The sequence below is a fragment of the Conger conger genome, chromosome 4 (genome assembly GCF_963514075.1).
Source record: "Conger conger chromosome 4, fConCon1.1, whole genome shotgun sequence".
NCBI classification, from domain to species: domain Eukaryota; kingdom Metazoa; phylum Chordata; class Actinopteri; order Anguilliformes; family Congridae; genus Conger; species Conger conger.
Window position 1 is genome coordinate 63,660,730 of NC_083763.1, and position 24,327 is coordinate 63,685,056.

Genomic DNA, 24,327 nt, shown 5'->3' on the forward strand with positions numbered 1-24,327 from the left:
GAGTCTCCTGGTAATGTGTCTGCTTAATTAGCGTAAGCCCTGGATTAAATGTTTGCAGCGATGGCTCCTTCTGTTTGATGCAACTGCAAGGAGTCTCTGGCTGCCAGTCCTGTCGTTCGCAACGTTGTTAGGAGAGAATCTGCTCTCGTGTGTGTAATCTTTTGCATAAACATATTGATATTTATGCAAAGAAGGGAGAACTCTGGTTGAATTTCTCTGGATTTTCTTTTTTTTACCTGTAAAAGGCACAGTAGGCACAACACCCAAGAGAGCTATTCTGTGACTGCATTATTTTTGGATCTCACAACCTCAGTGGTCGGCTTCAGCTCTCTGTTTTATGATAGCAGTAAACAATCTATTGTCCTATTAAATGTACAACTTTATTATCATATTTATTGGATTTTTCTTATGTATAAGGTGGCCTTATTCAGCGAAGAGCTTATAGCTTTTTTGTGTGAATGGATATTTACTCATTAATACAACAGCACCTTGACCCCATCCAGAGCCCGTCACTTTCTGTTTTCCAGACTAGATCCTTTGTTGCAGGATTTGTCAAAAAATATATATATTCTGAAAGCCTTTCTCTTGTACATGGTTTGTAAAATATTTAGTTCTGTGCTTTGAGAGCAGTCAGACATGCACACAGCAGATGGACTCATGGAACATTTTTTGTTTTCAGTGAACATTTTCATTTAATTTAAAATTGAAGTTGAAATGATCTGTGTGGGAAGTGAGTGTGCGGTCTGCTGTTTGCGTTTGCGACAGGGCGTACGGTAGGGAGATCTGTGAGGGGGAAACCTCACACTGTAATTAGTGCATTTGGCAGAGTGGTTCCTAGCATTGGAAAGGATAATGAGCACAGGTGATAGAGAGTGGGATTTGGAACAATATTTAATATAGACAGTGCAGTTCTTCTCATGGGTGACCACTGGACCCCTCCTTCTTAGCACATTCCAACAGGATATTAGCAGGAATGAGAAATCTGTGTTTACCCACTTGCTTGCCTTTGGTAATTAATCTGGCCTGTTTATGGCATTGTATTACCCAGAGACTGTACTGCATTCTCATCTGATTAGCATATACAAGTAATAATTAGCTTCTTCCACAATGTTTTTTTTTTTTTTTTTCCTTTTTCTGACTTCTTACATGCTATTAACTGTGACTAATATTTACAGTCTAGTCTTACGGAATTTATGATGTGCTTCTCGTCTATTTTATCATTGACAGGGAGATGCCAGTAAAATACTGCTTATTTACATATTCTGCTGGAGAAAACCTTAGATTATATGAGTGAGAGGAGGAAAAAACTCGAGTTGTTTTTGCATCTCTTGAGAGTCACTAAGGTTCTGCAAACAGCATCTTCAAAGCTCTCTCAGCTGCCGTGCAAGACGACTGCAATTTCAGAATGAGTTCTGAATGCCAAAGTGTATGTGTAGTACCACAGGTTGAAAGGCAGGGAAAACGTGTGTGTGTAATCAGAAATGTACCGAGAGTGTGTCCCTGCTATCTGCTGTCAGAGGAAGGGGCCTCTTCCCACCCCTGTGACGACACCTACTGCGGGCCTTTCCCCGAGTCCGAGCCGGAGGTGAAGGCCGTCGCCAAGTTCCTCCGCAAACACCGCAAGCGCGTCCGGGCCTACATCTCCATCCACGCCTACGCCCAAATGCTGCTCTACCCCTACTCCTACAAGTACGCCACCATTCCCAACTTCAACTGCGTGGTGAGTGACACAAATAAAATAAAAATAGCACTGAGCGCTGTGAGGTTTTGTGTTTTGTTTTAAGTGCCTACCTACTAGAAAAGTCATAGTGGTGTCACTGAACACTGATAGTCTGTACAGTTTATTTATTTACCTTTATTTATACAGGGTAGGTGAACTGAGTGCACATGGTTTTTACAGTAATGCACTGCTAACAACCTCTCAGTTACCCTAACCTGCATATCTTTGGATTGTGGGAGGAAACCAGAGCACCCAGCGGAAACCCACACGCACACGGCGAGGACATACAAACTCCACACAGATTTGACCTCATGCCCTTCCTGTTGTGTGGTGACAGTGCTGCTGCTCATAAGAATCACATGCCATTTGTTTGTGCTTTCAGGAGTCAGCTGCTCAGAACGCAGTTACAGCCCTGTACTCGGCTTACGGTGTGAGGTATCGATATGGACCTGCCTCTACCACTCTCTGTAAGTTTCACACTCTGTAGGAACCCCTGAACAAGTAGCACGCTGCTGCATCTATTTGTGCATGCCGTTTATTTCCCTGTTCAGACACTAGTCACCGGATCATAGGCTTTGCCTCACATTTAATCTCTCATCGTTCCTTTGAGACTGATACGTGCGATGAGATCTGAGGTCGGCCCGCTTTGTAAACTCCCGCATTTTAAATGAGTCTCTCGCCCAGGCGAGGCAGGCAGACAGCTTCCTGCAGGGAGACTGCAGGAGGTCTCACCGCTCCACTCTGTCCCTGACAGACGTGAGTTCCGGGAGCTCCATGGACTGGGCCTACAAGAACGGCATCCCCTACGCCTTCGCCTTTGAGCTGCGCGACACCGGCTACTTCGGCTTCCTGCTGCCCGAGACCCTGATCAACCCCACCTGCACAGAGACCATGAGGGCAGTGAAGGCCATCGCCTCGGGCCTGCTCAAGAAGTGCGTGGTGTGAGGACAGGGCTCTGGTTCTCTCTCTCTCTCTCTCTCTCTCTTTCTCTCTCTCTCCACACCAGGCGGTACCAACCAGCACGCTTCTGATGCCACTCGCAGCTTACAGGCCAAGAAAAAGGAGCAGTCTACCTGTTAATAACTTCTAATGAGATTCTGCATAATTTCATGGAATGAATATGTGTATGTATACATACACTCAGTGACCACTTTAGGTGGAACAGTACACCAGCTTGTTAATGCACATATTTCATTGACCAATCATGTAGCAGCAACTAAATGCATAAAAGCATGTAGACATGGTCAAGAGGTTCAGCTGTTTTTCAGGCTAAATGTCAGAATAGGGAAGAGAATGCAGAGAATGGTGAGAAACACATCCAGTGAGCAGCAGTTCTGTGTGCAAAAATGCGTTGTTAATGAGAGAGGTCAGAGGAGAAGGGCCAGACTGGTCAAAGCTGACAGGAAGGTGACAGTAACGCAAATAACCATGCATTACAACAGTGGTATGAACACGCAACGTGTCAAACCTCTAAGTGGATAGGCTACAGCAGCAGAATTCCAAATAAGTAAAAGAAAATAAGTCTAATAAATACCTAATAAAGTGCTCACTGAGTGTATATCTCTATGTATGCATGAGCTAGTATGCATATGCGCATATGTTTATATTGGTGGTGGGATAAGACACCAGGCACTGAGTTACAAATTACTTTACAGACATTGTTGACCAACATGAACACATACACTTGGGTTTTGTTTATATAGTATAGTTGTTTTTATATGAGGGCCAACTGCAGACACTGAATATGTTTTAAAAGCAGCAAGACCTCAAGTTATTTATATATAATTAAATTAAGGCTCTTAATTGAAAATGTTAAAGGTCAGAGTTGGCTATGAAATTATTGTATTCAGGAGATTCTGACCTTTCCCGTCACATTACTACCAGAACCAGCTCAGTACCCATTACACTACATGACAAAGTACAAAATGAAACAAGCACTTGAAACATAGTCTCAACTTAATTTGCTGTTTTTGCATAAGGATCTGCTTTTAGGATACCATAAAAATAAAAATAAATCTCCTCGGCAAACCTTTCATTATTGACTGGTCAAAAACCTCGTAACCTGTTTGTTGCAAGACTAAATACACTCCGTCCATTCTTAGTGGAGGTTGCATGAAGCCTCTGTTGATTTCTTTTGGTGGTGCAACATAAAACAAAGTAATACAGTCCAAGTTTCTTTTCATTTACTGTTTCTTTCATCGTAGTCCTTATCATTTCTGTAGCGATATAGCTGTCACTCTTTGATATGTATTTTTTGTGTTTCTGTTGCATTTTGTATTAAATCCAGCCTGATTGTGTTAGATCGTACTGAGCTTACTGAGCCAAAGATGATATTGCAGGCACACAATTTCCTTCATTCATTTAGCATGGGACTTTAAATTGTGTGCACTGATCATTTTGGGTGGAAAACATTTTTTTACAGTCAACATTTGTAATGACCACTTTACAGTAATGGCCACTGCAGACAACAGTCTGTTTGACATGTAAAGGTCAGAACTGAATAATGTGGAAGACTCTTCATTACAGTAAGAGCGTTCTGTGCCCTCTCTGTGGAGCAGCTTAATTACTATGCAGTGATTGCAGTATTCGACTGATTTCCCTCAGCCATAGACTCTAGTCATGATCCTAATAACTCCCTGTCTCCAAGCTTCAGCGGCTACACCGCTCAGAATACTCTATCCTCCGATGACAGCAATAGACCCTGCTCAGACTACACTATCGTCCTATCTCAGCAATAGACCCTGCTCAGACTACACTATACTCCTGTGCCAGCCATAGACCCTGCTCAGACTACACTATCATCCTATGCCAGCAATAGACCCTGCTCAGACTACTCTATCCTCCTATCTCAGCAATAGACCCTGCTCAGACTACTCTATCCTCCTATCTCAGCAATAGACCCTGCTCAGACTACTCTATCCTCCTATCTCAGCAATAGACCCTGCTCAGACTACTCTATCCTCCTATCTCAGCAATAGACCCTGCTCAGACTACACTATACTCCTGTGCCAGCAATAGACCCTGCTCAGACTACACTATCCTCTGATCACAGCAATAGACCCTGCTCAGACTACGTTATCCTCCTATGCCAGCAATAGACCCTGCTCAAACTACACTATCGTCCAATCACAGCAATAGACCCTGCTGAGACTACACTATCCTATCTCAGCAATAGACCCTGCTCAGACTACATTATCCTCCTAGGCCAGCAATAGACCCTGGTCAGACTACGCTATCCTCCTATGCCAGCAATAGACCCTGCTTAGACTACTCTATCCTTGTATCTCAAGAATAGACCCTAGTTGAGCTACACCCTCCTGTCTAACAACTCAAGAAAAGCCTCGCTCTGAATACTCAATCCCCCTATCTCAGTAATACAGCCTATTCCGAATCATCAAATCCCCTTGTCCGACTAAGAGAGCCTAGCACTCATAATACTTCTTCCTTTTCACACTGTTCCTTCCCATAGAGCTCAGAGCAATAGGTGACTTCTCTGTTACAGGGGAAATGCAGTGAATCTTGAGCTGCCACAGTAGTTTCAGGCAGAACAGTGACAAGCAGGTCACAGACAGATAAGCTTGAAAATGAAATCAAAAGTCCATTGTGAGCATTAAAACTTTCAGATGTTATTAATGTAGCACTTGTCGAGATATTAAGTGTCATGGGGCACAAACTCAGAGTTCAGTGTTAACACAAAAACTATCCACTTCAATTTCTCTTTCATTAGTTTTAAGGGGGTACATTTCTGTAGAATTTCTGACAATGTGAAAGTGTTTACAAAAGACATGGGGCATTTCACTAGTGCGTAGTGTAAATTTAAAAGCAGTATCACGGGCATTTGCAAATTATATTTTCAGTGGATCTCCTAAGGTGCTAAGCTGTACATTTGTATTCAGTCATATTAATGTGCATTGTTTTGTATCTGGTATTTATTTTATTTTATGTTTTTACAGCCACAATTGTTGTTAGCAGGGGCATTGAACAGTGTATTTGTGATGAAAGTAAAGTTTTATACATTTTTAATACATTCCCTGGTTCTTGTGTATAACTTTTTTTGTTGAAATGTGGAGTAGAAACACAAGCTAGAAAACACCAACGATTCATTTGGAGTGATGACCTGAAGAATCAGTGGGTATACTGAATGCAAGAGATCAAATGTTCATGAAGGATTAGATGACCAGATGTAGAGACAGCCGGTTTTGTGGAAATTTTAACAGGACAATGAACTTAGCACCCCTATGCTTCAGAAAAGTGAACACACTCACACAGGACCTTGGTTCAACATCTGTTCTGGCTGCTACAGCACAGTATTCATCCCACACATATGGCTCCATTTTTTCTTAATCACCCATTTTGGACAGCATGAAAAAAGAACTGATCCTCACATCTTTGGACTGGCCCTTGGTGCTGGACATGCAGTGAAACCTGTGAAACCATTTCTTCCATACAAGGCCCCCCATTCTCACCTGTCAATCACTGTAGATAGGCTTTCACCCATCCAAATCCACACGAGTAAACAAATCCAGGCCAAAGGTATGTGTATTGGTCATGTCCTGTTCATTAGCCAGAGTCACTGTTACACCTAAAGGAGAATCCTGCACACTCACACAATCTGAATCAGACTCACAGCCATAGGAGAGGCAGGTGTGTGAATTCATCTGTATTCATCTGAAGCATATTTGCAGCCAGATAGAAGCTTGAGCTTGCCTTTATTTTCCTTGAAACCACAATATGGAATACAATAAGTGTGTCTGCTCTTTGCAGCATGTGTGCACTGACATTTCCCCATGAAACACATGTAGCCTGGCCTATAGCTGTTCTAACATCTCAAGCTATTTTTCCATTTCCAATAACAAATTATATTTATGTTTTCACACTTTTCAGTAAATATCAGCACAGCAGGCACGCATGCTTGCAATGGTACACCTGAAGCGCAATGGCTGTAATACAAGTGAAAACTCTGTCAATGTTTCAAACGATCTATTTCCGCTGTCAGAAACATTATTAGAAACTGGAAGATGAATGGAACAGTTGAAGTCAAGGCAAAGGTCTGGAAGACCAAGAAAGATTTCAGATTGGCCTGAGACCTGGTGAGAAATGCTCAGAAGAACCCACACACCACTGCAAAAGAGCTGCAAAAAAGAATAGCAAACAGGTCTAGCTGTTCACAGGACAGCAATACAACGTACTTTAAACAACAATGGAATGATGTGATTTGGACTGACAAAAATAAAATGAAACTTTTTGGCCACCACCAAAGACGGTATGTCTGGAGAAAAAAGGGTGAAGCCTTGGCAGAGAAGAACACTTTGCCAACTTTGAAGTATGGAGGTGGATCCATTATGCATTGGGGTTGTGTGGCAGCTGGGGACACAGGAAATATTGTGCGAGTGGGAGAATGGATTCCACCAAATATCAATACATTATAGAGACTAATGTTCAAAGTTCAGTCCAGACATTGAAGTTGAAGAGAGGTTGGGTTTTCCAACAAGACAATGATTCAAAGCATACCTCGAAACCATGAAGTACCTCCAGGAAAGACGTATCAAGGTTTTGGAATGGCCACCACAGTCCCCATACTTATTATATTATTATTATAAAAAATCTGTGGTGAGATCTCAAACATGGCGTACATGCAAGGAGGCTGAAGAATATTTCTGAGCTAGAGGTGCTCTGCCAGGAAGAATTCCAAAAGCGAGAATTGAAAGACTCTTAGCTGGCTACAGGTAGCGTTTACAAGCTTTATGAGGTGTTAAAGAGCACTAACTTATAGGGTTCCAAAACTTTTGAACAGGGCCTTTTTCCATTATTTTGCAACTGCAAAAAATTCAACTAAAAAGTAATATTGCTTTAAAATTTGTAGAAATGTGTCAGGTTTAACGTTGTACCAAAATAAGAGCATCTGTTCACTTGGATTTTAATAACAAAGGCCTTTTGACTAGAAGTGCCAAAATGTTTGCGCACTACTGTACCTCTGGAACTAAATTTGAGATTTTCAGACTTTTTCCATATTCTAAACATGTCACAGGGAGCAGATCCACAGAGTGCAGAGAGAATCCTTGTGCCAAGCCAATCTCTTGTTTTGTGCAGACAGATAACAGCTTGTTGTTCGAGGTAGTTGTCAACCATTTACTATCTTAACTGTTTTCTCTCTATTTGTGATATTTTACAGACAGCCATTGTCTGCAAGTACATGCTTTTTTCACAGACAGCAGACAAGATAAAATGCCTGTATACGTGCCCACATTCTAAAATATCACTGCTTATAGAATTTAAAGGATGTACCTATAATGTTTATTGTGATCAGATCGTGCTCAGTACTACATTTCGGAGTATGCGATGCATTCCGGAATTCGACAAACAAAGTGTTCAGCCATTACAGATTTGAGTCGTTAAGATGCTCTCGAATTAAAACAAAATGTAAGTGATTAAATAAATGAAAGGGCAATCTTGCACAGAAAGAAAGCTTTACAGAACTGCTGGAATTAAGTTCTTATTTGTCTCCTGGGGAATAAATCATTATGATTTCCTGCTGTTGTGGTGATCTAATTGTCCTCCCACACCAAGAGACAGTATTGACCAAGTGTTTAAAAAACAAAAAAAACAAAAACTTTCCAACTGCCACACAGACCATGCTGTCAGCATATAATTGTCTCGCTGCTAGGTGACCAATGAGTTTGGCTTGAGCTTCATGTGCCTGGCTATTTCTACTGTTATGAAAGGAATACTCTGCTTTGGAAGCCCAGTTATGCTGGACTGCATCTAGGCTGTGACCAGTGTTGCATCTAACAGGCTAACAGACAAGATCCAAAATGTGACCTTTGAAGCCCATGCAAGGGAATTGCCCTCGGAGTAAGCTAGAATACAGACATCAAATTAAAAGCCTGTGTCACACATCATATCTGAGTCGATGCTTAAAATTAGTGGATTCAGTCTATAGGTGAATGCCTCCAGCAACTTAAAATGGTACTTCTGTGGTTCTCAGTTGGCTCAGCTTATAAAGACATCCATTACAAGAGCAGTTTGGATCATTTGGATAAATATGACATGCAGTCTATAAGTTGGGTTCAACCAGGGGTTAGTTGGGTTTATTTTGGCTCAAAGGGTCTATTGGCTGCAGTAACTATTGATCAGAATAAGAGATCCTTGAATCCTACCCTTGAGTCTGTGTACAGTTAGTGATTCCATATAATGGAGAAACAAGGTTTGAATATATTTTAAAAATGGGTATTGACTTCAAATATTGAAAAAGATCAAAGTTATGGCCATGTGAGGCTCTGCTTCAAATGGCTGAAGCTGGCCAGCCTGGGAGGGACCTTCTGAGCCATCCAGACTGTAAACACCTCCAAAAAGGAAGACAGTCCATGAGCTCTGACAGTTGCTGTGGATGCTTGTTGTTTATAGAGTTGCTCAAAAATCACCCTGCCTCCCTATCTGAACTTCCTCATGTAATTTCCTGTCATTCTCTCAGGGGTGGCTTTACAACAAGCATGCAAAGCACGGGAAGTATGCATTTACCAATATTATTTTTTTCAGACAGTAGCCTGTTTGTTATAACAACACTGAAATATGACTATGTGAATGGTGGATGTTTTCCCCTTTCCTTTTCACTAACTTGTTTTTCGACTTTAGCTATGTTTCCATATTTATCCAATGGCTTCAGAAAAGAATAAAACAACGTGGCAAATAAGCCACAGCTGAATTATTACATAAAACATTCACGAGTGGTAACTAATGTGAGTGCATACAGACAGAGGCAGATCATTTGTGTTAATTGAAGTGAAAATGATGGTCTCTTCATATTATAGCAATCAGATTTTAGCAAAATATAATACATTGTTCTCTGATTTAATGTTATTTTGCAATTTATTTACAATATAGTAATATAATTTAACAGTGAAATGTTTAAACACCATCTTTAAATAAAGGCATGAATTTACAAGATGCACTACTAATGTACTTACATAGAAGATAATTAGGCACCATAGAACTGACTAGAGTGAATAACATTTTAAAATACCCAGAAACAGAGACTATCTAGAATGTGGATACACCTGGATGCAATGTCAATGCAAATGCAAGTGCGTGTGTGTATTTCTGTGCGTGTGTGTTATTTCACTTAAAAAGAGGTGATATGACCGTTGTCAACAATATGCAGAAATCAAACCTGTAATAAAGTATGTGGACAAACAGGCAAAGTACTTCAATGGATTTGTTAAAGCACATTGTCTAACCAAACACAAACCTCACTTCTAATTGACAAATCTGTCATTCACTGGCCAAATATACTTTGTTCATTTAAAATTTTAATCTCATTAACATTCAAACACCTCTCTGTTACAGTGCCTCGGGGACTCTTTCTCTCTGTACTTTTGCAGTACTGTACCATCAGCCACTGGTATCTGGCTGTTGAGAATATATTGATCTTCATCAGAAAGACATTTCATTTTTAAAGTATGCCTGGACTGTATTAAATGAATGTCTGCATTATGATGATAGTTATATTTCTGCACCCAGGTAAATATGAAAATTCAGACCTGGTGCCTAGTTTGAACACTCTGACATTCATTGCCTGTAATTTCAGCCAAACTCAGGAGAAGATCACCAGTCACAGTGTTTTGCTAAATAGCAAGATCCCAGTATGTTCCAACTTTGAGACTACACCAGAATAGCCAAAATCCTGCACAAAGTATACATTGCCCAATGATCTTTTAACCAAAAAGAATGAATTGGTGTCAGTAATCGAGTACTCAAATGATAAAGGTTTTCAATTGACAACTTTGGTTGACATGTCATGCAATTCAAACATACAGACGATGTATTAACTGTTGTCAACCACAAATTGATGGGGAGGTTCACAGATAACAGTCTGGGAAGAAGTGTCTAGTCACTACAGAAGCTAAATTGCCATGAATGATGGCGACCTGGCTACACAGTGCAGAAGCAATGTTGCTGAACTTCTGGCTCCTTGCTTGGTGGTCTTCCTGGCCATTCACCCTGACATAATACAGTATCGTTCCAACAGTACACCACTCTTCTTCATCCAGTGCATGTAACAAAGGCTTACTTATGAAAAAAAGAATGGGACAGTTATGCCACAGATGTCCTCCTAACCAGACTTAAGCCCCATTGAACATGTGTGGTTTGAGAAGAGTGAACAATCATATGTTTGTCCAGGCTCTATGAGAGGAATAGAACATAATCCCAAGTTACTGCATCTTGAACCAAGTGCAAAGCACACATTGCAGCTAAACCACTTGTATTGTGTCAATTTCAGGCAGAACCCCGCTAGCCAGTGACTTATTAAAAATCATTAATGAGGTTAAGTAATAATGAATTATGTCAGTTTTCCTGCTATGGAATAAATATTGTCTTGCCTTTTGCATTTTTGGGCAATTAAATTTTAGCACCCATTTCTTTATTTCTTCATGGGTAATGCCTGTAGTTGTTAACCCATGTGTCACCACTCATTAACACAACAATCTTGTCAGTTCAGGCCAAGGAAATGCACTATCATGTGCATCTTCCAAAATTAGGCAGCGGCAATCTGTTACTTATTTAACTCTGCAGTCCACCTGCTGAGATGTGCAGACATTGGCAGAGCTGCACAGAAAGCCAGTTGCTCTATAACTGAATGGAGGAGTGTTATAAAGAAATGAGATTAGGAATATCTAATCAACTACCACCTGTCCTCCCTCGGTCAATTGTGGTGGGACCCATGGAAGTCCTGACCACAGCACTGGCATAGTCACAATTTGATTGTGGACCATAGCGATGACTAACAAATACAAGTGGTTAGAGCTCTGGATTAGTTCAACTTTTGAGAGTTGTGCAAGGGAAATTTTAATCCCTGTTTTTCTTTTTCATTTAGGCCAAGGTGTTTCAATCATCACTCTGACTATTGAATTAATCTAGGACTGGTGCAACAGTCATAATTCAACCAGGCATTTCAATTAGTAGGTAAAAGATCAAACTGACCAAAAAAACTTTTTTTAAATGACTGTATCGATGGCCTAAAAGGCGAACAAGGGAGAGGCAGCTCTGACGTGTACAGAGTCACAGATGTAGGCTCACTGAGATTCAATTGTGAAATTCACACAACTTGACTACTGCAAATGGAGAGGGCGGAGCAGAATTGCTGAGACAGGCTCTGTTGCTCTTGCAAAATCACAGCCAAGATGCAAGCTGTGACCACAAAACAGCATGCAATTTAACTAGCTATATCACATACCACAAGTTCAAAATAAGAGACAAGCTAAATCATGTGTTCATTTCATTGTGACATGCACTACCTAGCAAGGAGTCTCATCTAATCTATCAGTCCTGGTTGTAGAGCACCTATTGGATCCTCTTTTTTTATCTAGCAGGCATTTTCCTTTATGCACTAGCTATATTTTATAACCTAAAGATTTTAAAGCCATAGCAATTTCTGACATTATAATATATAATATATTATAAATAAATAACTATTTCCCACTAGTGTTCAATGGTCATGTTTGTCTCCTCACATTGTTCTCTTTAACTTTCATATATGGAAATCTTTATCATTTGGACAGGCGTTGCTGCTAATCACATTATGCAATTGTATCCCACCCAGTGTCTAAATCCTCTTGAAGTAACTATTAAGTATCTCATATTAAGACGTCGCTTGCAAAAACAGAGCACATCATGAGGATCATCTGAGATCCCTATGAGAATGAAAACGTATTGCCAGAATCCTGCCCTGCATGAAGTATCACATCATGCCTGGATAGCCTCATGCCTAGACAGTTTTTACTCCGATAGAATAGGATGAGAACTAGTATGAGTATAGTGCATTTTAATATAATTTGGGGGATTCTCATTCCTCAGATTTGTCATGCAAATGTTATTTTGTGTTGGGTCCTCTACTATGTTTGGTCAGTGGAACTCAAAACAAGTGATTCAAAACTTCCGAACAAGGTTCACTGACCAATCAGAAATAACCGAGACAGCTCAGTTCACAGGACCTTGCACTGTCGAATGCAGCTACACTGCAGATGAGGGAGGGCAACTACTGCAGATATGCGCACTAGTGGCTATGTCACTTAAATACACCAACTTGTAAAATGTAGTACCTCAGTTCTGAAAAAGTATGGCAAAAGGATGCTGTTTATCAGAATAGGCAACCTCACTTGTTAAATCGCTCCGATATGTATGGGCACTTGGAATGCACACTTGTCAATCTGTTTCTCTCTCACATTTCCTCTATTCTTTCTCTATCCCTACCCCTCTCTGAACTGCTGCCTGACTCACCCTGCCTCATTGCGGCCGTTTTGACGTGCGTGACGTCGTTTCCTTCCAACATGGCGCAGGCAGGTTGCTAATGGAAAACTGAGGGATTTCCGTGTACATTTAGCCCACCTTCCGTATTTATTTATGTTTGTATATTAGGGCCACATCGGTAGTGCTTTTTACAAGAGCGATAGATCGGGAGCCATTTCTGCCCTTGGGACAGGCTCTCCTCGCCCCAGTTCCAGCGCGTCATGTATGAAGGGAAAAAGACGAAAAACATGTTTTTAACCCGAGCGTTGGAGAAGATCTTAGCCGACAAGGAGGTGAAAAAGGCTCACCATTCTCAGTTACGCAAAGCGTGTGAGGTGGCATTAGGTAAGTTTTGTTTTAGTTATCAATATTACAATGTTGGGCTGTCATTGCTAGCCGCACGTCACATAGATAGTTAATGTTGGGAAGCTTGTTCGCTGGGTACATCTGTGGGTAGCTGCAAGCTAGCTCGCTAGCTACTATTGCAAGCAAACTCGTAACTGGAAAGCAGTAGCCAGCACTAACCAGCACCGGCAAGGTGTGGGGCCAGCTATTGCATCAATAGATGGTTAGTTTGCTTAATTAGCCACACAATATTTCCTGCAGCTGAAAGGTCAATATAGTAAGCGGACGTCAACATGTTAAATATTATCTTCCCGTTTTATATGTACATGTAATCCTGTGTGACTGGGTGTGCTTATTAAACATCGATTAGCTAGAAATCTAGCTAATTGGTTCAATGGCAAAATAAGGTGCTGGGAAACAACAGGGGTGGTTACCTTTTAGGGCACTGGAAGCTAACGGTAGCTAGCCAATTAGCCAGTGATAGAGCGTCTCAAAAACAAATAATTTGACTTGGCAGCTCACTAGCTCCCGACGAGCTTTGCTAAGTGGGTAGGTAGTTAACTTGGGTAGTTTGTAATAAACACTGTAATTAACATTGACATAAATATTGGATTACTTGGGTAGCTGGACAGCCATAGCGCGCAAGCTAGCCATGGTCTTTGGCAAGAATAGAGCGGAACAATGTATCAGTTCCAAATTCTTTTGTTGCTTTGCTTTGGGACGGAGAGATGAATACGTTGATAGATAGCCTAGTAGAAATGGAAAATAATTGTGAATAACCTATTGCATTCAACTGCACGTGTAGATAACCCCGTTATTTGCGATGCGAATATTCGGTTTGTTCGCTTGTTGTCCCAGTCATGGAGAACGAATAGCGATGACAGTGCTGAATTAAGAAAGGTTGCTTGCTAGCAAGGTAGCTTTGCTTCCCTATAATAATGAGGGTGTGCAGGTGCTTGCACTCGCCTGCCTATCAGTGGGGGTTTGGTCAGCACAACAACCCATGTCTATGGGCGATCTCATAAGCAATAGGGAAAATACTTTCCCAAACGCTGACTGTTCTACCACATAATTTTGTATTTAGACATACGGACCTAGTTTTGTGTGAGTATATGTGCACTCCACAACTCTTGTTCGTGTACTTGCAGTAACTTTGACAACTTGTAATAAAGTGGTTTGCAATGATATTGTAGTGTTACAAATGAATAAAAACATTTCTGAAAGGTTTCACGGTTACCTATCAACATCAATCAGGTTACTTTGACGGCTCTATCCGTGGCTACTCATTTATACTACGCTGAGTATAGTACCTGTCATTGTAAAGCACACGTTTTATGAATATGAACAGGCTGTGTATGTCATAGTGTTTCTGCTTCACATAAAGCCCATATCAAATGGCTCTTGGAACATTGTGTTTGCCTTTGTATTGCCATTGCTGTTGTATTTGTGGCTGTCTCAAATTTGCAGTTTGGTTATTGTTCTGTGTGGAACTGTTCTATTCCCTGGCAACAAAAACACTTTGAACGATTTATCTGTAGAATCTGACCATTATTCTTTTTTGATATTCAATAATTCAGTGAGTGTTACTTTGCCATGCAACTCAAATGATACTGGTACCTTACATTTCATACATTTAACCAATGAAGCACTGTTGTAATTCATTCATTCCTAAGCTGTTTTTTCTTGTGCGAGTTTAAAAGCCGTATCATTGTAATGGGGTCAGTCATGATTAAAGCCCTTAATAGATTGTTACTCACAGGCAGCTTAATTATTTCTGGTCGATGTCTGGTCATGCGCTTTTATATTAAGATCTGTTTTCAGGTACTTTGTCCTAGATCAATTTCAGATGACAAATTAGAAGTGTTTTCTTTCAGAGTGGAAAGTCTAACCAGACAGAGGGCACACGATCCATGATGTGAAATCCCATTGAGTGCATAGTCATTCACTGGACTGTCTGAAAATCTATGTTCCCATTTCTGTACATAGCTGTCAGTTGCCCTTGATACCTTCATGTCACCAACTAGTTAAAAGGTATTCCACGTCCCTTACAGACCATGTTGTCTTTTAACCACTGCTAGCATTTCTGACTTTGACTTCTTTTGTCTCCTCACACGAGCAACAGTTGTTCCTGTTAACATGCTAAAAATATATTTGCTATTCTGTGACTGGACCATAGTCCTTCGTAGGTTCCTCTCGTGGGGTCGTAGAACTGTTCACTGAGTATCAAGTTGCACAAGTCAGCTTTGCCGGGACTCTGGGCCACCTCTGCCAAGAACTCCAGCGTTTGTTGTTCTCTGATACGGTTGTGGTTTCTCAAATGCCAGATAGCGAGCATTAAGCTGTCAATCACTCTCCAGTGTGAATTAAAATGGTGAGTGTGATGGCACCCTGAGTGTGTGCAGGCCACGCTTTGAGCGAGGATTAATTTGGGCCCCTCAGTGCTGTGCTTTAGGAGAACAGTTCCATGCACGTATGGTCCATCTCTACGGAATTCAGCTTATTACAAAATTCACCCAACGTAGGCACATCTGTCTCAAATTAAAATAAACCATGTTTACTTAGGACCAGTCAATCTGAGAGCTCTTAAGAAAGAATGAAAGAATCTCCTTGTCTTCTTGTCGGGCCCTTTATTGGGTTTTTGACATAATGATTGTGTTTGGTGTATGGAAGATTCATATTCAAGCATATAATATGTATATATATATTTTTTTATCTTCAATCAAAGATGAGGTAGTATCATTAGAAATTAATAGGGGCAGATATCAACATTTGGTAAAAAAAATAAAAATAAAAATAAAATAAAATAACTCTTATTTTAATCAGCCACAAGAGACAGTCTTATCAATTTTGCATGAAAGCTACTGCCTTTGACTGTTACTGCAAACTTATAAGCATATATTATAGAAGCCTGTATAGTTGATCCAATAAGCTATGGCTTGTAAAACTAAAATATACCATCTCATGCATCCTCTTCAGAAGTCCATGCATGGCACAGTCAGTTTGTGTTGCTTTTTTTTTGCAAATTGTTGAAGCCCCAGGTAAGCTCATTGATATTATGTTAGTGTAGCAGGACATGGTCTATACATTTATAAATATCATCGGTGAGTCAAAGCCTACTACTGCTGTTTTTAGAGTAATCCAGTCAGTTTAATTGGTACCTTCACACTAATTATCAGGGCCAAATGCGCTCTGTAATGGCTGTGGCCACCTATTAACTCTTAAATGGGAGACTTCTTATGACCCTTTCTTGTTTGTTGGAATCAATTTTGACCTTTCATTTTACAAGCAAGTTTGATGTTTAATCCTGCATAGCTCCTTTTCAGTTCAAAATGTCATCGAGCTGGTTGTTTATTTTCAGTTCATCAACAAAACAGTTAGCCTATTCCAGTGAGTTATTACTGAAATAATTGAGCAGATAAATGATCTGACCAAATCGACACAGTAGGAAATGGGAAAATAACTTTCCCCATGAACTTAACCCTGGTCCTTTGAGAAAACATTATCTGACAACTTGCATAGTTTGCATGCCTAAATTATTCTCAGAGAATCTGTGAAAAGTGATGAACCCATTTCAGAAGCGCAGGCCGATTCTTGAATGATGTGAGGGGCTTTTAAGGCCTCCCTTTTTAAGATGAGGGCATAATTGGCACTCTAGCCAAGTCATTTAGAGAGTGTTTAATCTGAGTGTGTACATTCATGATGATTTTATTAAACAACGGTCTTAAGGGCTATGCTCCCATCAGTTTGTTCTTCTTATGTAAACTAAATACAGCCTTTAACCATTTTTTTAACCATTTAAATGAAGTAAATGCAGAAATCCTTTTAAAATATTATCCTCAGCATTCATATCCACTACTCCCCAGAAATAAAACTTTTTCAACATTGAATATAATGTTGGCCAGTGGTTCATAGCAGTCACTGTAACTGTATGGAAGATGAATGCGTGCTTCCATAAGGTTTGGGACATAAACCCATTATGTCTTGATTTTCCTTTTATTTGCCACAATTTTAGATTTGGAATCACACAATTGGTAAATATGGTTAAAGTGCTCATTCTCAGATTTTATTAAAGGGTATTTTTATACATTTTGGTTTTGCAACGATGTTTATATGTATATCCCCCATTTCCGGAAATGACGAATTGTGGAATACAGAGGCAAATAAATAAATGATGGGTCTTTGTCCCAAAAATTATGGATATCGATGCGCTTGTCAAGAGTAGCTGTAATAACTGAATTATAAAGGTGAGTGCTATGAAATCATAAATGCAATCGTGATAATGGTAAGCTGAAATGCATGGTGATTGCATGGATCCAAAGTATCACAGGGCACTTGAATATCCATTAACCCCTCCACATTTACGGTTCAGTTTATAGGCCTCGTCACTACAGATTGAGTTAATCACTGTTTAAATCAGTTCTTTTATATTTACTAAGCCTAATTAATCACTAGCTTTAGCCATTTAAGAAAGATAGGGTAGCATTGCTTGAATGACCAAGCTATTCATCTTTTATGGAGCCACATGACTCTTTGAGGGAAGGCTAGTTTCAGGATATCTTGATGGAAGAGTTTCGCAAAACATGCAGCAGTTGCTTGCAGGCGTGGGCAGCGTTGAAAGATTTTCTATAAAGCACTATACTCAGGCGTTTCAAGAATTTAAAATGATTAAGGAAAATTATGTCCTTATATCAAGAAAATTATATCCTTGGTTTTGAAATGGAAATAATCAAATCATCATACTCATACATTCAATCATACAAAACCTCAACAAGCAATTTATCGGGCTCTTTCCAATTGCTTATTTTTTTACCTCCTCCTTCCCCTGCTCCTTTCCATGCTCCTAGCTTCACCCTTCGGGGGAGGCAAGAAAAGAAACCCAGAAAAGCAGGTGAAGACGGGGCAATTGGTAAAACATAAATTAGGCAAATGGAATGTTCGGTCGATCATTTTTACGTCACAAATTCCCAAAAAAGAAAGGATTCTCCCCTGTTTCCTTGCTCAAGGAATCTTCAGGAGCCTCTTGGCTCCAGCTCCTAGCTCCAAGAACGAACATTTTACGGAATGGAATTTCCGTAATGATGGCGGGCCTGATTTCCTGGTCAGGCAAGGAACCAGGAGAAAGGAGGTGAAATATAAGTGACATTTGTATGTCCTTCCAGGTAGTGCGCAACCGACCGATGCCTGCTCTTGTTTTGATTCAGCTGCAGTGGCAGCTCTGAGCACTCCGCTAAAAGCCACCTGTGACTGATAAGCTAGGAGGAACCAGTGAGCGATCGGCTAATTTCTGCCTCTGAGTGATGAGCGAACTGTCACCGCTAAATGATTAGCTAGGCTAATTGCCATGACAGTTGTTGTGTTTAGACCACCGGCTACTGTTGCTGTGTCTGAAATGTAGCTGCAGCTCTTACTGTTCTGACTCTATGAATGAGTTTGTGCCAGACTATGGCATTGTGCCTTGCCCTCCTGGAATATTAAACATCCTGCTAGTTTTTGTGTACCCTGAGTAAATAACCACAGGTGAAAAATGAATTTGGGTAGTTTAATTTGACCTGCATTTTGCTTTGACGTGGGTGGTTTTTCTGCTCTGTACTTGTGGCTCTGCGTAATTGAGGCACTAGCATAGATTAAAAAAAGGTGGAATGAATCAGCAGCCAATTAGCATCTGTTGCAGTATTAGCCTTTCATTGCTGAAGTGATGCATTTCCCTTCAAGGTGAACGAGAGACTGCATGTTAATGGGCAGTACGTTCCACCACTGGGAAACGTTAGGAGGAAAAGACGGGAGGAGTCTTGATTGGTGAGAGAGAAGGAGGTTGGCTGCCAGTAGGGGATCTCGGGACAGGAAGGACTGTAGGGAGACGTATAGGCTGCACTTTAGTCCGTGAGATTCCAACAGGGCAACCTAACCAGGCTCTTCACTCCTGGAAATGCAGCTATCGTCAGGGAGCAAATTCCGTAAGAATTCACGTCTTCCTTCTGAGCAAACATGAGACTTTGTACAGCGTGTGCAATGAAATCTTATGAAGTCCACGGGAGTCATAAAACCTCAGTGTTTAAAAAGCTGCGGCAGCCAGCACACTCGTCTAGCTGCATCCAGAATGCGCTGTGTGGTGTGTTTGGTCTCCAGTCTGTGAATTAATTTTTTGAATCAGTTTCGTGTTTGGCTGGTTATGGCTGTGTGGATTGTGGGCTTAACGGGCTGTTATTTTTGTAAAATGTATGACATGTTTTTATACAGAAGCAAATATTTTCATGTTTAATTGACTGTGCTAAAATTCCATTAAATTTACATAAATATTTGCAGCGTCAGTGTATAATTTCATAAAAGAAACTATTCCAGCTATTTAATTTATCCTGGGCGATGTAAATCAAAACCAATTGGCAGAATGTCGGCTGTAATTTTTTGGTCTTCTCTCTGAAATTAAGGCCTGGAGGCTGTGCTGATATTTTCACCCATCAGGGAGCAGCAGAATAAATGAGCAGAGCCTCCCTCTCTGAAGCACAGCCTCCCTTTCTGAAGCAGAGCCTCCCTCTCTGAAGCAGAGCCTCCCTCTCTGAAACACAGCCTCCCTCTCTGAAGTACAGCCTCCCTCTCTGAAGTACAGCCTCCCTCTCTGAAGCAGATCCTCCCTCTCTGAAGCAGATCCTCCCTCTCTGAAGCAGAGCATCCCTCTCTGAAGCAGAGCCTCACTCTCTGAAGCAGAGCCTCCCTCTCTGAAGCAGAGCCTCCCTCTCTGAAGCAGAGCCTCCCTCTCTGAAGCAGAGCCTCACTCTCTGAAGCAGAGCCTCATTCTCTGAAGCAGAGCCTCCCTCTCTGAAGCAGAGCCTCCCTCTCTGAAGCACAGCCTCCCTCTCTGAAGCACAGCTTCCCTCTCTGAAGCAGAGCCTCCCTCTCTGAAGCACAGCCTCCCTCTCTGAAGCACAGCCTCCCTCTCTGAAGCACAGCCTCCCTCTCTGAAGCAGAGCCTCCCTCTCTGAAGCAGAGCCTCCCTCTTTGAAGCAGAGCCTCCCTCTCTGAAGCACAGGTTTCCTCTTTGAAGCAGAGCCTCCCTCTCTGAAGCACAGGTTTCCTCTTTGAAGCACAGCCTCACTCTCTGAAGCACAGGTTCCCTCTCTGAAGCACAGGTCAGCCCCCTGCCTGGGAGAGCTCACAGCACAGGACCATCTCAGGCACGTTTAGCTGACTGCAGTTTTCAGGTATAGATGGTCATTTCCCTGTGATGGGAGCATCTCATGCTCGTTTAGCTGACTGCAGTGTGCAGGTATAGATGGTCATTTCCCTGTGATGGGAGCATCTCATGCTCGTTTAGCTGACTGCAGGTAGGGTATAGGCGGTCATTTCTTTGTACTGTATATTGAGAAATTACAGGCCACTGTCTCCGCTGACGGGCATGCTCTTTGCTTGGGCGTTTTATTGTGCTGGTTGGTATTCTGCTGGTTGACCTTTGAGAGTCATAGTGTCTTATACTGCCCTTATAGAACGGAGACGTTGTGTTTCCTGTACTGTATGCTGTGATTAACATTTTCTCCTGTGGAAAATGGGAAGCAGAGGGATCTGGAATTATGCACCCAGTGAGCAGTGGTTTCCCAACCATGTAGGCATAATGCTGTTCATAATGTGATATGAGCTAATTTCATGTTTACCACTTGTGTAAGAATCTTCACTTTATTATTATTTTTTTTGTTTTTAATCTGACATAAAATCAATTTATAAACATTTTTCTAAGTATCTACAGCATCCGATAAATGTCATGTTTTTAATATATGAACAGTAGTATGTGTCTGTGGGCTTGGAATAACCTTGATCATGTGATGTCTTAATGAAGTAAATGAAGGCCTCTTCTGCTTCACATACCCACAGTGTGCAATGTCAGGATGGGGCGTTCCTCACCATTCCACACATAACACCACTTGTTTTAGGTATACTTTTCACCATTTAACCATTGTAACAAAACCTTTTCAGTATATCGCACAACTAGAGTTAGGTTTTATGGAAGCAATTTTAGGCACTTTACCATGACAGGATAATTTTCTATCCATTCTGAAAGCTCACTTTGTCCAACATGATACTTGGACATATTTTGAAGCATGTGAAAAAAAAAAAAAGAAGAAGAATAAAATGTCAAAGTACGCCGCTGGCATGACAAAAAGGACAGACACAGAGACTACTTGGCACTGTGCTGCAAGCCGAATGGAAAAACATTCACTGTAGGGTGGATTTAAGAAACTCAAGACCTGCTCTTGGTGTCCACTGGTGTACCATCATCACCAGTGTCCTTGTGCGGTATTGTTTGATCATGGATGATTCATGCAGTTTGTGCAGTCTTAATGCTAAACCTTGAACAGAAACTGGAATGAACCGGAATGATTGAACAAATTGAGTGATTAGGGGTTATGTATAAAAAATCTACTCGCCTGGCTGTATTCAACACGGAAAATATAAAAGGTTCACAAACATACTTGAGCACCTTCTCTGTTTGCTTCAAAGGTTTCCTAATGTTTGCTAACAGTCTGAAAGCGATGCTCACGGTGGACAAAAATGGCTGCTGACGCGGACGAAGCAGAGAGAACTGGCGTTCATTCAGCTGATCTAATTAATTTAAATAAATGTAATGCTGTTTCTTAACGTAAAAGTTGAGCCCAGATTAAATTCACTCTCCTTCACATTTCTATGTCCACCATTAGAGGGCATTAGATCAATGCCCTCAGTAAACAAAATGGAGTCGTTAGTAAACGGTTGAGTCGGAATGTTCACCTTGTGGAGGGCTTGTCTGGCATGAGGATACACGGTGAATTGTGGCTGATGCCATTCTGTGGTCTGAGGGAAGAAACAGACAGGTTTTCATTCAGAGCACTCTGGACAGGAGCCACACCTACCTAGACCTCTTGCCCAATGAATATGGGTGCCCTGATTGTCAATCAACCGACAGGTGCGAGAGGCAGTTCTGTCCTAAGCACCCTGGATCATTAACATATGTGTGAATTTGCCTGGCAGGTTTGTGATTGGAGCAGGGCGCTGCTGCTGAGCTGTGATTTGGTGGAAGCGAATGACTCACGGGCCGTGGCTGTGATAAATCCTGGCCCTCGTCATGTGAGTGCAGGGATACGGGAAATGGCCTGATGGGCCTACTGCTTCTCCCAGCACTCCTCCGCTCTATCACCTGTAGTGTCCTTTCATTTCAGAGGGCCCTCTGGTACTATCCCACACTGCTCCTCTTCTAATCACTGTAGTCTAGTCTAGTCCAGTCCAGTGGCTGCCTGGATGCAACTGCTGCTTCTGTGGCTGAGGTTTGTGTTGGCATGAGCTGTTCACATGCAGTGACTCATACTTGCAGGAGCACGCTTGCCCTCATGGTCCACTGTAAATAAACTGCATGGTATATAGAGGCGGTTTGTTTTCTGGTAAATATAAATTGTCATGCTCTGTTAGAGGTGTATTTTTTTCTGTTTTCAATTTCAGGTGCCCACCGGGTTGGGTTTTTCCCTCTGTCATTGGCCAACAAGACTGAATGCCGTAAAAATGCTACCTAACGCTAAAATGGGTCATTTTGTCGCTTCATAATTTTTCCGTGGTTTCTTAAAATTGACATCCACACTAATTTGAGATTATGAGACGGTGAGCACCACGATCATCATTAGTATGCACAGCCAAGGTAGACGTGTCAGTATTAATAGAAGATTGCTGGTTATGAAGCAGAATGATTGTCACAGTGGAGAACGAGTATGAGGGCTTTTGAAGTGAATTTGCCAAACAGCGGGGGGCCGGCAGAGTGAAGGGAGAGAGAGAGAGAGAGAGGGCGACGAGCGACAGAGGAGGGAAGAGGGGGAAAGGAAGAGCAGAGAAGGAGGATCGGCGACTGATCAGAAACGGGGTGGAGTGACAGAGGGAAGTCTGGGAAAGAGGCAGCTACTGTACGGCGTTCGCGGGCGAGACGTGACGAAACGTCTGCAGGCTCTCCTGGGCCGGCTGGTTTGAAAAGATGCAAATGTGACAGATTTTGCCTATGAAAGAGCCCAAAGCTGTATGTGCTGGGAGGGTGTCAGGGAAAGCTGTAAGCGACTGTCGTTCACTCACACTAATCTTCTTTTTTTACGCTGAAAGGTTCATTTATTCACAGAAATTGTTTATCTTGTCCTATTTATCAGCTGAAGCATTGTGGACAGTATGGCCACTGACTTACATTTGGACTGTGGCTTGTGTAGGGAAACAAGCAAACCTGCCAGCATGTTATGAATGTAGATTTTCTGCCAGACTTGGACAAAAAAAAAAAGAAGCGTATCGGAACACCCAAAAGGGGGACACTTTTTAATTAAAATGGCAGGGTTTCCATATGAGTCCCTTCCTCCCAGAGAAACTGAGTGAGCATACAACAGCCGTCAGCCATGTTTAATGTTGCTCATGTCCTCAGTGCTCTGTGGTCTTGGGCCACAGCAGGGAAGATTCGGTGTGCTGGGCTTGTTTTCCCCTGGCTGTTTTTTCCCTTGTTGTTAATGGAAATTGATATGAATGCACCATAACTGCTGCTGCAGCTTAAAATGATGCCTGAGTAAACATTTCATAATATGCATCACACTCACGTGCACACACACCCATGCACACACACACGCACACACAACGCAGCGACTCCCAGAAATGCAAATATAAAATGAAATACGCAGTACAAACACAGGGTATAAAAGTGTTTTCAGACCGTTTAAGGGATCAGACATTGAGCTGTTATCTTGGCCAGTGTGTGGCATTGTGGTAAAGAGTGGCACTGTAATGTGATAGACTGATTTGCAGCCTGCTTTTTCAGTGCTGAGAGGAGCACTGGGATCTGAAACACAGGACAGTGTTAGAGATTCAGAGCCCGCTCTAAACGTGGAGGTCCTGAACAGAGACACACACACACACACACACTGCCACCAACAATGATGAAGATGATAATTAGCAGGGAGCTAACTCTATTGTGTGTGCCACCTCCACAAGAGCAGAAATGC

The 24,327-nt window shown here is 41.6% G+C and overlaps 2 protein-coding genes across 3 annotated transcripts in view; both read left to right on the plus strand.

Annotated features, from left to right (window-relative positions):
* Nucleotides 1–5,711, plus strand: part of cpa6 (carboxypeptidase A6) — a 31,346-nt gene extending 25,635 nt beyond the window's left edge. Inside the window, exons 9-11 of the mRNA XM_061239750.1 lie at nt 1,518–1,720; nt 2,103–2,187; nt 2,475–5,711. Of these exons, the coding sequence (XP_061095734.1) occupies nt 1,518–1,720; nt 2,103–2,187; nt 2,475–2,665 (479 nt within the window). The 3' untranslated portion in view covers nt 2,666–5,711. The remainder of the gene's footprint in view (nt 1–1,517; nt 1,721–2,102; nt 2,188–2,474) is intronic.
* Nucleotides 5,712–13,052: 7,341 nt separating this feature from the next.
* arfgef1 (ADP-ribosylation factor guanine nucleotide-exchange factor 1 (brefeldin A-inhibited)) overlaps nt 13,053–24,327 on the plus strand; it is a 62,620-nt gene continuing 51,345 nt past the window's right edge. For both annotated transcript variants that reach the window (XM_061238315.1, XM_061238316.1), the window contains exon 1: nt 13,053–13,348. In XM_061238315.1, coding sequence (XP_061094299.1) covers nt 13,225–13,348 — 124 coding nt within the window. In that variant the 5' untranslated portion in view covers nt 13,053–13,224. The remainder of the gene's footprint in view (nt 13,349–24,327) is intronic.